This window comes from Stegostoma tigrinum, chromosome 20 (genome assembly GCF_030684315.1).
Source record: "Stegostoma tigrinum isolate sSteTig4 chromosome 20, sSteTig4.hap1, whole genome shotgun sequence".
NCBI classification, from domain to species: domain Eukaryota; kingdom Metazoa; phylum Chordata; class Chondrichthyes; order Orectolobiformes; family Stegostomatidae; genus Stegostoma; species Stegostoma tigrinum.
Genome location: NC_081373.1, coordinates 45,957,868 through 45,971,557, shown reverse-complemented (window position 1 = coordinate 45,971,557; position 13,690 = coordinate 45,957,868). Strand labels below are relative to the sequence as shown.

The window sequence follows — 13,690 nt, the reverse complement described above, 5'->3', positions numbered from 1 at the left end:
TTAGTGTTTTTAAACCAAAAAAGCCGTTTTCTGTCCACTTTGTACTTTACTTCCTGATGATTTTTTTAAAAGATTAGGCATAGGATGCTTGCATTGCTAGCTGGGCCAGCATTTGTTGCCTATCCTTAGTTGCCCTTGCAAACATAGTTGTTGGCTGCCTTCTTGAATCTTTCAGTCCATTTGGTATAGGTGGACCCATAACGGTGTTGAGGAGGCAGTTCCAGGAATTTGTTCCAGCAACACTGCACAGACGGTGATACGTTTACAGGTCAGGATGGTCGTTGGCTTCAGGGGAACTTGCAAGTGGTAGCATTCTTGTATATCTGTTGCTCTTGTCCTTCTAGATGCTAGTGGTCATGGGCTAGGAAGGTGCTGGCCAGGGAACCTTAGTGAATTATAGCAATGCATCTTGTAGATGATATGCACTGCTGCTACAATGCATAATGATGAAGGGACTGAATGTTTGTGGTTCTGGCGCCAATCAAGGAGGTTGCTTTGTCTTGCAGGTTGTCAAAGCTTCTTGAGCATTGTTGAGTCTGCCTTTAATAAGACAAGTGGAAGATAGTTCCATCACATTTCTTGCCTGTGCCTTGTTGATGGAGAATTGTAATGGAGAACAGGGAAATGGCAGATAAACTAAATGATTGCTTTGTCTGTTTTCTATGATAAATATGAAAAAAATCTCCCAGAAGTAGAGATCAGGTAGTTAGGACGAATGCAGAGTTGAAGTGGATTAGTATTTGTAAGAATATTATACTGGAGTAGTTAATGGTCATGAAAGTTGATAAATTCCCAAGATTGTTTTGGATATCTGCATTTTCTAATCTGTTACGATTTAATAAATACTTTGTGGATCTGCTTCCGTGACTAAAGTGAATCTTTGCCCCAGACTGGTGACATAGGTGGTTATAGAGAATGAGAATTAGTCAATGAATTTTGTAGGATAATCACTAATGTAACAGATTCTGGTATGATTCTTGCAAATCGGAAGGTAGAAAATTACACTCCGCTATTTACAAAGGGAGCAAGATAGAGAATGAGGTACTACAGACCTGTTAGCCTTACGTCATTAATGGAGAAAACGATGATAAGACATGAGAGGAATAGACATCTGGTTGATTAATGATCCAATTGAATATAGCCAGCTTGGATTTCTGAATAAGATGTAGTGATCAATGAACTTGTAGTTTTTATGAAGGTATTAATGACAAAATTGATAAAGGAGAGCCAATGGAGGTTGCATGCTTAGAATTTCAGAAGATGTCTGATAAAATCCCCATCAGGAGCTTATTGAGAGAAATTAAAGCCCATGAGATAATGTTTAATGTACTGGAGCATATTGATGACTGGCCTACAGACAGGAATTGGAGTAGGCAAAATTGGATCATTCTCGCCTCGGTGGATGATGGACTGTGTGATGAATAAAGTACTGCAAGGATCACTGCTTTGTCCCCAGCTGTTCACAATAAATATATATGAATGGTTTAGATGTGGGGACCAAACATAGCTTTTCCAAATTTGTGGGTGATGCAAAGCTAAGTGGGCATGTGAGTTGTGAGGAGGGTATGTATACCAGCTTTAGAAGACTGGGACAGGCTTAGTGAATGGGCAAAAGCATGGCAGATGGAATATGTTGTGGAAAAATATCAACTTTGGTAAGGGAAGCAGATATACCAGGTATTTTTTAAATCGTAAGAGTTAGAAAATGCAGCCATCCAAAGGTCACGGAAGGCTAATACACAGCAATGTCATTTGAAAGGCTAATGGAGTGCTCAATTGTGTAGGAGCTTTGCTAGACCATACCTGAAATACTTTAGGCGTCATCCTGGTCTCCTTATCGCAAGAAAAATATTATTGCCGTCAATGATGTGCAAAGGAGGTTCGCTAGGCTTTTTCTTGAGATGCTGAACTGTCTTTTGGAGAGAGAATGCACAACCCGTACTTGTAATATCTGGAATCTGGATGAATGAGAGATGATCTTAATTGAAATTTAGAATATATTTATAATAGACTGGTAAAAGGTTCCTAGACTCTCATCCAAGTGAAACGATGAGGCACAGTTTCAAAATTAGAGGCTGCCATGTAGGATTCTCTGTCATAGATGGCTTGGGAGGCTCAATCTTTTGAGTACTTTTAAAGTAGATATCAATGGATTTCGTATTACCAGTAGTACTCTGGGCTGTGGGGATGTGGTGAGTCAAGGGCTTTGAAGTGTTCAGTCAGCCATGACCATATTGAATGGTGGGAGAGACTTGATGAGGTAAATGGCTCACTTGTGTTTGTATGGCATGGAGGCTTTGTGATCTCAACAGGTGAACTCTGAGGATGTTGATAGTGAGGGATTTGATAATGGTAATGCCATCAAGAACCGATGGGTAGACTTCTTGTTAGAGATCTGTCTGGAACTTGAGCAGTGCGAACGTTACTTGCGAGTTGTCAGCCCAAGCCGGGCTATTGTTGAGATTGTGTTGCATTTGAACATGGACTGCTTTTGTGTCTGAGAAGTTGTGAATAGTGTTGAACGTTGTTCAGCCATCAGTGAACATGGCCACTTATGATCTTATTATTGTTGGAGGGTCATTTATGAAGCAGGTAAAGGTGATTTGAGCATAGGACACTGTACTGAAGAACTCCTGCAGAGATGTCCTTGTACTGAGATGATTTACCTCCAACCTCAGCTGACGACCTTTGTGCTGGTTATTACTCCCACCACGACTTTCCTTCAACTTCCATTCACTCATGGTTCACCAGGCTGTTTATTGTCACACTCTGACAAACATGGCCTTGATGTCAAGGGCAATCATTCTTACCTTACCTCTGGAATACAGCTATCTTGCCCATGTTTGGACCGTAGCTGTAATAAGTTCAGGAGCCAAGTGGCGCTGACAGAAACCAAACTGAATGTCACTAAGCAGGTTATTGCTAAGCAAATGCTGCTCCGTAGCACTGTTGATGACATCCTCATCACTCCAGTGATAATCAAAAGTAGACTGATGGGGCGAGAATCAGTTGTGTTTGATCTGATCCGATTTTTGAGTACTGGGCATAACTGGTAGTTACAGAAGTTGCTGGAAAAGCTCTGCAGGTCCAGCAGCATCTGTGAAGAAAAAATAAGTGTTACCGTTTTGGGTCTGGTGACCCTTCCTCAGAAATGATGGTCGCTAAGAAAACATCAGTTTATATGCAGAAGATAGAGAGGGGAAGGGGGCAGGGAGTAAACAATAGGTAGGGGATAGAGGCCAAAGAGAGAGAAGAGCAATTGGATTGACAAAAACTTGACAACGATATGACCTGTAGTATGAATAGCTGTTAATGGGGATTGTTAGCGACTAACAATAGGAAGTGTGTAATGGCAGGCTATGTGATATCAAGACCTGGCGTGTTGGGTAGGGGGCTAGGACATGGGAGAGTTTAGGCTTTGAAATTATTGAACTCTGTTGGGTTCAGAGGGCTGCAGAGTCCCCAAGGTGAAAATGAGGTGGTGTTCTTCCAGTTTGCGCTGAGCTTCATTGGAACACTGCAGCAAGCCTGGGACAGAGATCTTGGCCATGGAACATGGTGGTGTGTTAAAGTGGCAGGCACCTGGAAGCCTAGGGTCTTTTTTTGCAAGCAGAACATAAGTGTTCATCCATTCTGTGCTTCACTCCCCTAGTGTGGAGGAGACCACATAGTGAGAAGCGAATGCAGCAGATTAAATTCTGGGAAGTGGGTATTCTCCGTGTTAAGACAAGAATTTTCACACCTAGTATACTAGATAGATCTAACTATGGCAAATAGGTTGGAGAGGATTAGGTCAAGTATGTTTTTCTCTTGGCTGCCATACCACCTGTTGCAGATCCAGAATAGTTACCTCTTTTAGGAATTGACATGCTTGGTCAGTAGTGGTGCTGCAAAGCATCTCTTAGTAGTGGATACAGGAGCACTCACCAGAATACCTTGTGGACCCTTAGCACACTCAGTGTTTCCTCCAAGTGCAATTAAACTATGGGTACTGATTCATCAGCCAACAGAAAAGGTGGTACATGGTAATCAGCAGGTTTCTGTGCCCACTCCTGACTGCATACCATTGTGCCACCACCTCTAGTGGGTCCTACCAGCTAGTCAAGACATACCAAAGGAACACAGTGACATTATCTAGGAATTTGTGTGTACGGTATGATTCAGTGAGTATGACTATATCAGGCCTTTGTTTGACCAGTGTGTGAAACTGCTCTTCCAATTTCTGCACTGCATGTTATTAGTAAGCTCAACAGAGGTATGTTTGCCACTGTCGTTTCAATTCGTTTAGTCAGCGCCGGTTGACTGCCTGGTTTAATTCCCTTTTCAGTGTAAATGAATGGCTTGCTTGTCCACGTCAGAGAGCAGTTAAGACATAGTCAACCCACATTGCTGTGGATCTCAAGTTACTTGTGGGCCACAGCACGTAAGGCTGGCAGTTTATATCCCCCGAAAGAACATTAGTGAATCAGTTATACCACAAGCAACAATGTTTTCATGATCATCATCAGACTTTGAATTCAGTGTTTTATTTTAATTTCTATCATCATAGTGGGATTTGAACCCACAAAACATTACCTGGATCTCTGGATTACAAGTCTGGCAGTAGTGCCACTGTGTCTTCCCATTTCCTTCCCTTCCCTTCCCTTCTATTCCCTCTTAATTAGGACAATGCTTTGTCTTTTACTGTCTTAACAGAGACAATTTCAATCATCATCATTGACTCTAGTTCCTTTTACTGTGAATTGGGAGTGTTGATGAGATCTGACCAATGTCTAAAGCAATCCGTGCCATTCGACATGTTGAGCACAAAAATAAAGTTTGCTTCAGTGCAGCTGCATCGTCTGAGGTGCTGTCCCTAAAATGAGATCTTAAACTGAGGCCCAGCCTGCCTGATCAGATGGCAGGACCAAAGATCACAAGGCAGTATTTCAACAAAATGCAAGAGAGTTCTGTCCATCGAATATGGCCAGCATTCATCTTTTAATCAACGTCGCAAAACATCACCTGATCATTTCTGTCTGTGGTTTTTGCTGCTACTCTCTGGAATATATTAATAACAGTCTTTAATTATAGTGTATTCCTGACCCTGTCATAAATGTCAATTTCTCCCAATTTAAGTATCATTTCTCGAAAGTTTACACCTCAAGATCAAGCTTGATCTCTGTGGGCCACAACTAGTTAGCAGCCCCCAAGCAGATCCACAGCCATTAACCACATTTTTCTGCTTGTAATTCTTAAAGCATCATAGCAGCACTCAACCGGTACCACACAATTCAGTCCTATGAAGTGGTCTATTGTGGGTCCCAATCTCAAGCCTTTTTGAGATCCTGATATACAGTAATTGAGCATGTTGCAGCAGACAAAAGAATATTTCATGACCAATACAATGGAGAATTATGCTGAAATAAATTCTTCCTATTGTAATATCAGTCCAGCATGTCTACATTCCTACATTTCCAATTAATTACATATTCTAGAATAATCATTGATAAGTTTCTATCCCACTCCCACTCTGCCACCTCTGTCCTTTGTTTCCCATGCCAGTTGAAGAAAGCTGAATGTCAGTTTGAGGAACAACCTCTCCACTTTAGGATATTTTACACCTTCTGGACTCTACTTTGACTTCAACAATAACAGATTGTACCACTGCTCCGAACAAAGGGATATAACCATTTGTTGGAGTGTCTAAAACCACAGGGCATAATCTGCATTTGATGGTTTCAGCAACTGGGACTAAAATGCGGAGAAATTTCCTCATGCAGAATTTTCTGAATCTTAAAAATGCTGGTGTAAAGAATTTCAGTGTGCTTAGCCGTTGATCATAGCTACACCTAGAAATAACAGATTTTCTTGGCACAAAGGAAATTGCAAATTATTGGGAAATAGTGGAGAAGGAGGGCGAAGAAGTAATCCAGCCACTGTCTTACTGAGTTGTTGACCAAACCTCCTCCAGTTTCTTATTTTCCAATTTCTTGTTAAAACGTTGAGATAAACCAAGCACAGTTGATCCAAATTCAGTCCTTTGACTTTGACTTTTTTGTGGTTGTAATGTCAGGTGACTTTCCAATGTGTTTATCAGTATGTGTGTCAGATAATGTAATTGATTTTGAATTGCAAATTATTGAAATTTTAACAAATGTTGCTGTTATGAAATAACTGTTTATCTGTGTTCTTTTGCTTTGGATCAGGAGTGCTTCTAATCGGCTACCGTTTTATCAGTTTAACAATTTTTGAAAGGAAAATCTGGCTTAAATTTTATCCAAGATAAATAGTCCAAATTTTACCTATTTATTTCCCCAGTAATGAGAAATTACTCAATGTTTCCATTGGTTTTCAGAAGAGTGTAACTCTGTAGATTACAGTTGGAAGTTCAGTGCAAATCATTCTGTCCTAAGTCTAAAAATATTTTTTGTCTTAACCTAGGTTTCTGGATGCGAAGCATAAAAACCATTACAAAATATACAATCTGTAAGTATTATCTTATTTTTCTTTTTGTGGTTAAAGATGTTGGTATTAAAAGTCAAATCAATGACTTTACCAATTAAAAATCTTCCTTTTTGAAAAAATGCTATATTCACCGGGGAACCTGTGATTTTTATTTATTTATTCATTCACGGGATGTGGGCATTCTGGCAAGACCAGCATTCATTGTCCTTGGGAAGTTGGTGGTAAGTTGCATTCTTGACCTGCTGCCCTGCATGCAGAGTTTTTAAGCTGTTGGGGAGGAGTATCTGGGATATTAATCCAGTGGCAATAAAGGAAATTCAGTATATTACCAAGTCAAGTCAACATATATTCCCATCTATGTGCTGATCTCTGTTCTAGATGGTGAAGATCACTGGTGTAGGAGGTACAGCCAAAAAAAACCTTAGTGAGTTGCTGCAGTGCATTTTGTTGTGTTGCTGTGGTGGTGGAGGCAATCAATTTGAATTGCTTTGATCTGCTTGATTTCACCAGAAGGTTACCAATTATATAGAGCAACTAAATACCTCCTTTTGGAAACATGTACCTCTAATACAGTAACAACAAGTAGAAAAGTTGAAGTAGACTTAACTAATCAGATTAAAATATCATTTCCAGAGCGGTTGCTGCATTCCATTCTTTCCTGTATTAACCTGGAAAGTGGTGAGCTTCTTCAACATTGTTAGAGTTGTGCTCATCCAAAACGCACTCCTGACTTGTGATTTTTAGATGGTGAAATAGCTTTGGATAGTCAGGAACTGAGTAATTTGCTTCAGAACACGGAACTCCATCTGACTGTCTTATAATCGTCTTATTTATGTGACTGCTTCAGTTAAATTTCTACTTATAGAGCCATAAAGAGTCATAACAGCATGGACGCAGAACTCTTGGTCAAACAAGTCCATGCTGACATAATCCCAAACTAAATTAGTCCCACTGCCTGTGCTTGGCCCATATCCCTCCCAGTGTCTTTTAAATGTTGTAATGTACCAGCGTCCACCACTTCCTCTGAAAGTTCATTCCACACATGAACCACTATCTGTGTAAAAATAATTTGCCCCTTGTGTGTTTTTTTAAAAAATCTTTCTCCTCTCAATGAAAAAAACATACCAAACTTCACTTTAACCACCCTAATCTGTCGATGATAACAAACTTGAACCCCTAGATCTTTCTGTTCTACAACACTACCCAAGGCATACTTTTAAATGTATAAGTCTTGCCTTTGTTTGTTTTACCAAAATGCAGTACCTCGCATTTAATCAAATTGAACTCTATCTGCCACTCTTCAGCCCGTTGACCCAAGTGAAAAAGATCTCTTTGCAATCTTGGATAACCACCTACGCTGTCACTATGCCACCAATCTTGGTATCGTTTGCAAGCTTATTAACTTTGTTTTCTATATTCTTATCTAAATCATTTACATTCAAGACAAAAGAAAAGCGAACCCAGCACCTGTCCCTGTGGAACACTGCTGGTCACAGGCCTCCACTCTGAAAAACAGCCTTCAACCATCACACTGTATCTCCTGCTGTTAAGGCAAATTTGCATCCAATTGACAAGTTCTCCTTGAATCCCATGTGATCTAACTTTACTAATTAGTCTACTATACAGAACCTTGTCAAAGGCTTTACTAAAGTCCACGTAAACAATGTCTACCACTCTGCCCTCATCTGTCATCTTGGTTACTCAATCAAGTTTGTGAGACACAGTTTCCCTCATACGAAACCGGGTGGCACGGTGGTTAGTGCTGCTGCCTCGCGGCACCAGAGACCCGGGTTTGATCCCACCCTTGAGCGACTGCCTGTGAGTTTGCATTTTCACCCCATGTCTGCATGGGTTTCCTCCGCGTGCTCCAGTTTCCTCCCACAGTCCAAAAATATATGCAAGTTAGGTGGATTGGCCATGCTAAATTGCTCATAGTGTTCAGGGACGTGCTGGCTGGATTAGCCTTGCAGAATACAGGGCTACAAGGGATAGGGTAGGGGTTTGGGTCTTCGTGGGATACTCTTTGAAGGGTTGGCATTGAATTGATAGGCTGAATAGCCTGCTCCCCACACAGTGGGGGTTCTATGATCTGTGAAAAACATGCAGACAATCCCTAATTATTCCTTGCATCTCCAAATGCTATCTTTCAAAATCACTCCAAACAATGTACCTCCCACCAAAGTCAGACTGTCAGGTCTGTATTTGCCAGGCTTCTCCTTAATCCCTTCTTAAACATCAGCCACCCTCCAGTCATTCAGCATTTCACCCATATTTATAGATGGTACAAATATTTCTGCAAGGGTCCTGCAATTTCGTCCCTAACTTCCCATAAAGTACTGGGATACACTAGATTAGGTCCCAGAGATTTATCGGCTTTTATATTTTCTAAGACCTCCAGCACTTCCTGTGTGACTTGCAGAATGTTGAAAGTATAATGTGATTTCATCACACTATTTGCCTTTAATGAATTGTAGTAAATTATTAGAAACTAGTATATGATTTCATGGTTACCTCAAAATGTGGTTGTAGTGCCTTCTGACAAAAAATGTTCCATAGCATATTAGAATCAACAGTCAGATACCTCAAACTAAAGGAGAGAAATTAAGCTTTTTTATGGGTGTCATTGTCTGGTCAGCATTTATTGTCCATCCCTAGCTGCCTTGAGAAGGTGGATGGGAGTTGCAGTCCACCTGCTGTAGGTTGACCACCCCCCCAACCCCCCGCCATGCCAGTAATTCCAGGATTTTGACCCAGCAACAGTGAAGTAATGGTGATATATTTCCAAGTCAGGATGACATTTGGCTTGGAGGGGAACTTGAAGCTGGTGGTGTTCCTATGTATTTGCTGCTGTTGTCCTTTTTATAGGTGGAAGTGGTCATGGGTTTAAAAGGTGCTGTCCAAGTATTTTTGGTGAATTTCTGCCATCCATCTTGTAGATAGTACACACTACTGTTACTGAGCATCAATGGTGGAGGGAATGGATACGTGTGGATATAGTGTCATACAAGTGGTCTGCTTTGTCCTGGATGGTGTCAAGCTTCTTGAGTGCTGTTGGAGCTGCACCCATCCAGACAAATGGGGAGCATTCCATCACATTCCTGACTTGTACCTTGTAGATGGTGAACAGGTTTTGGTGAGACTAGTTGTGTTACTCATCAAATATTCCCAGCCCCAGTGTTTATGTGTGAGTACAGTGAAGTTTCTGTTCATTGATAAATCCAAGCATCTTGATTTTGGGGGTTTCAGTGATGGTAACAAGCTTCAGCAGCTGAGGAGTCACAAATTGTACTGAACATTGTGTAGTCGTCAGTGAATATTCCTTGGAGAGAACATCATTTATGAAGCATCTAAAGCTGTTAGGGTCTAGGATACTCACCTGAGGAATTCCTGCAGAGATGCATTGGAGCTGAAATGAGTGACCTCTAACAACCAGAGCCGTCTTCCTATGTGCCCTGTATGCTGACAGTCTTGCCCTTATGCCCACTGATTATAGTTTTGCTGGGCTCCTTGCTGATGCACTTCGTTGAGTACGACCCTGATATCAAGGGCTGTCACTCTCAATTTACCGCTGGAATTCAGCTCTTTTTTTCTGTCCATGTTTGAATCAAGGTCAGGAGTTTAAGTGGCTCTGCTGGAACCCAAACTGGGTATCAGCAAGCTGGTTATTGTGGAGCAGGTGGTGCTTGATAGCATTGTTAATAGCACCTCTGTCACTTTACTGGTGACCGAGAATAGACAGATGATGCAGTAATTGACTGGGTTTTGAACAGAGAGAAACATGAGAGAAGGGTGATAAGGCTTAGAGGAAAGTGGAAAAATATGCAGTCTCAAAAGTGGAACTGGAGTAAGTTCATAAGACACCTCACAGAGTGGTAGATGAGAACAGAGATTTTGAATTTGGTTTTTTTTTTGCAGTTTATAGAACCAGTTCGAGTTGACATTTGAGAGAATGAGAGTTTTTTGCATAATATAGTTGATCAAAAAGGGACTGTTGAAGTTCTTTGAGCAGAAATTTAAAATGTACAGCTTGGAGGTGATGAAAGTGTGGCTGATTTTTTTCAGTAGTAGTAGAAGTGAGGTAAGATTTCTGAACACTCTTTTTCAATCAGTGCTTCGGAGATCCTATCTTGAACTGTTCCCGAACACAGGCACCCACTTTGGGTATTTATCATTCAGCCCATTATTCAAATTGGTGACTAGGTGAAAAGCAAAATGTCATCTTCGTAAAATATTTCCAGCAACTTAATAGGGCAAAAAAGTTGAAGGTGCAGGAAAATGTTTAACTAAGTAGTAATGCCTCAAAATGCTCTGTTCTAACAAATTTAAACTAGTTACCTTCATAGCCTAGCAAGTTTTCTATAATTGTTATTCTAATTGTTATTTTATCATTCACCCAGAGCAATACAATGGAAGATTTATTGTTTTCAGTCTTCTGAATTTATTTCCAGTGCTGAAAATATTCAGATTAATACTTGATGCAAAAGCAGCAGTAATTATAGTTACTGCACTCCGATATTCACACTTCATCTATGTAAGAGTGCATTAGAAGCAAAATTATACATGAATATTTTAATACTTTACATTTCACAGTGGTTACATATTTAAGCTGAATTTGCTCCTTGTTTTTATTTGCCCATTTGTAAACCTTGAGTTTAACTAATGTCTCAAGTTGACTGATATTACTTCATATTGTGCAGTTGATTAGAGTGAGAACATAGTTTTACAGGGCATATTACAGTTAGTGTTTAACATTTTCTTCAAGAGTTTTTGATTAACGGGCTAAGTAGCCATAGAGATCTGATGATGTAAGAGTAAAGATTTGGGGATGAGGGAATGAATATTGTGCCTTGTTGCATACATTCTTTTCCACTGCAGCAGATTAGTTCCAGAAAGACTACCATTGTACAATGTAGCCTTGTTTTTCAGCTGTTAATAACTTATTCTTAAGATACTTTGAGGAATGGTATTTGATTGTCAGTAACAGCTGATTTAAGTACCACTGTTTTCTGTGCAGGCAACTGCACTTTGGATTGATAAAGTTAGTTGTGATAAATAAATAAGTTCTTTATCTTGAATTGTAATTCAACTTCAGATTGTAATTGAACTTCAGATATTTAAATGATACCCTTAATAAAATCGATGGTTTTAAATTTAATGGATCAAAGATCTCAACTAAGTAACTCAAATTTCTTATTTTTGTGCTAGATAAATTTATAATATCTAGAGGTTGAGTTTGAAACATGACAGGGAGCAGTCAGTAGTTTAAACAGAAAACGCTGGAAATGCTCAGTGGGTCAGGCAACATCTGGAAAGAGAAACAAGATTTAACGTTTTAGGTTGTGAATTCTCACCAGAACTGGGAAAAGTCAGAACTGTAATAGATTTTAAGCAAGTGAAAGCAGATGGGGTGGAAAGACAGCCAGAGAGTCTCTTGACGGTTTGAATCTCTCGTGTATTCCAATGTTCGAAGAATTGTTGGTACAAGGCTTTTAGCTTGGATGGGACAAGGAAAGAAACAAAAGCAGTATCAGAAGAATTTGTCAAGAACAAAATGATGAAAGCTGCCTTTTAAAAACAAATGAAGGAAAACAATGGGAGAACTTAATCTTGTAAAGAATAAAGAAACAAAGCGAGGCCTGAGATTACAGTCTGAAATTGTTGGACCCGTTGAGTCCAAAAGACTGAATTATCTAATTGAAAGTTGGGGTGCTGTTCCTCGAACTGGTGTTGATATTCGTTTGAACATTGCAGGGGGACATGGACAAGGAGATGCCATGAGAAATACCTTTAGACTTTTTGTCATTTGCTCCCTTTCCTTGCCATGGTTCTTTTCCATGCAAGTGCAGCAGAAACAACGCCTACTTTGTAACTCCTTTCTCCTTATCATTCAAGGCCCCAAACTCAACTTCCAGATGAAATAGTGATATCCATGTACTTTTGTTCAGTTCAGTATATGACATTTGCTGCTCACAATATGGCTAGGTTTACTTTGGATGACTCCTTTTAGGGACACTACTATTCCGTTTTACATGCAGAAGCCAAGTTCCAGTAATTCTTCCATTTTGTCGTCATGCTGAACTCTCTGAAGTTGGCTTACTACCTTTGACATTCCAATTGTCAACTCACATGTCATTCAAGCTGTTCTGTCTTCCAGCTGAAAAAAACCTTTCCTTTGTTTCTTCCATCCTCCCCCTTTTCCCTGGCTTAAAATCTTTTGCATTTCTTAACTTAACCAGTTCTGATGCGAGGCCACCATCAGTTGTGGTTATTTATGATGATCTTGGGCCTAGAATATCATTGAAGGATTTTCCCAGGGTAACGTTCTAGGCACAGGTATCCTCCATCTGATTCCATCAATGATCTTTTCTTCAATATACAGTCAGAAATGGGCATGCTCACTGGCAGTTGTAGTTTTCAGCCCTATTTGTGACTGCTAGGTGAGGAAGCAGCTTTTGTCTGTATACAGAAAGATTTCCTCAACAGTCAGAGACAGAGCCCCTCAACTCGGTCATGTCTGCTCCCAAAATGGGGCATTCCCCTCCTGAACATTCCAGATGTCCTCTTATTTCAAGGACTGCAACTTCCCCCTTCAGTGGTTGAAACTGCTCTTGACCGCATCTCTTGCGTTGCCTGCACCTCTGCCTTCACGTCCTCTTCCCTCAACAAAAACAGTCAAAATCCCCCTTGTCCTCACATATCACCCCACTAACCTCTGTATCCAACATATCATTCTCCGCCACTTCTACTTATAATCCGACCCGATGACCAAAGATCTATTTCCCTCCCCTCCCCATCTGCCTTTTGTAGGGACCGCTGCCTTCGTGACTTCCTCATCGGCTCCACACTCCCCACTAGTCCCACCATCCCTGGCACCTTTCCCTGCAACAACAGGAAGTGCTACCATTTCCCCCAGGTTCTCTCTCCCACTCCCCACCATTCAAGGCACCAAACAAACTTTCCAAAGCAGAAAGAGGTTCACCTGCACTTCTGTCAGTGTGGTCCACGGCATCCACTTCTCCCGACGTGGCCGCCTCTACATCAGTGAGACCAAGCAAAGGCTTGGAGATCGCTTTGTGGAACACCTGCATTCTGTTCGTGACAAACAACACCACCTTCTGGTCGCAAACCATTTCAACTCCCCCCAACCACTCCCTGGGTGACATGTCCATCCTGGGCCTCCTCCAGTGTCAAAATGACACCACCTGAAAACTGGAGGAACAGGACCCTATATTCTGCTTTGGGA

General features: G+C 40.8%; 1 protein-coding gene across 1 annotated transcript in view; it reads left to right on the top strand.

Moving 5' to 3' along the window:
• The window catches only part of ptenb (phosphatase and tensin homolog B), a 158,707-nt gene that overhangs the window by 108,656 nt on the left and 36,361 nt on the right, over positions 1-13,690 (top strand). Inside the window, exon 3 of the mRNA XM_048551075.2 lies at positions 6,424-6,468. Within this exon, the coding sequence (XP_048407032.1) occupies positions 6,424-6,468 (45 nt within the window). The remainder of the gene's footprint in view (positions 1-6,423; positions 6,469-13,690) is intronic.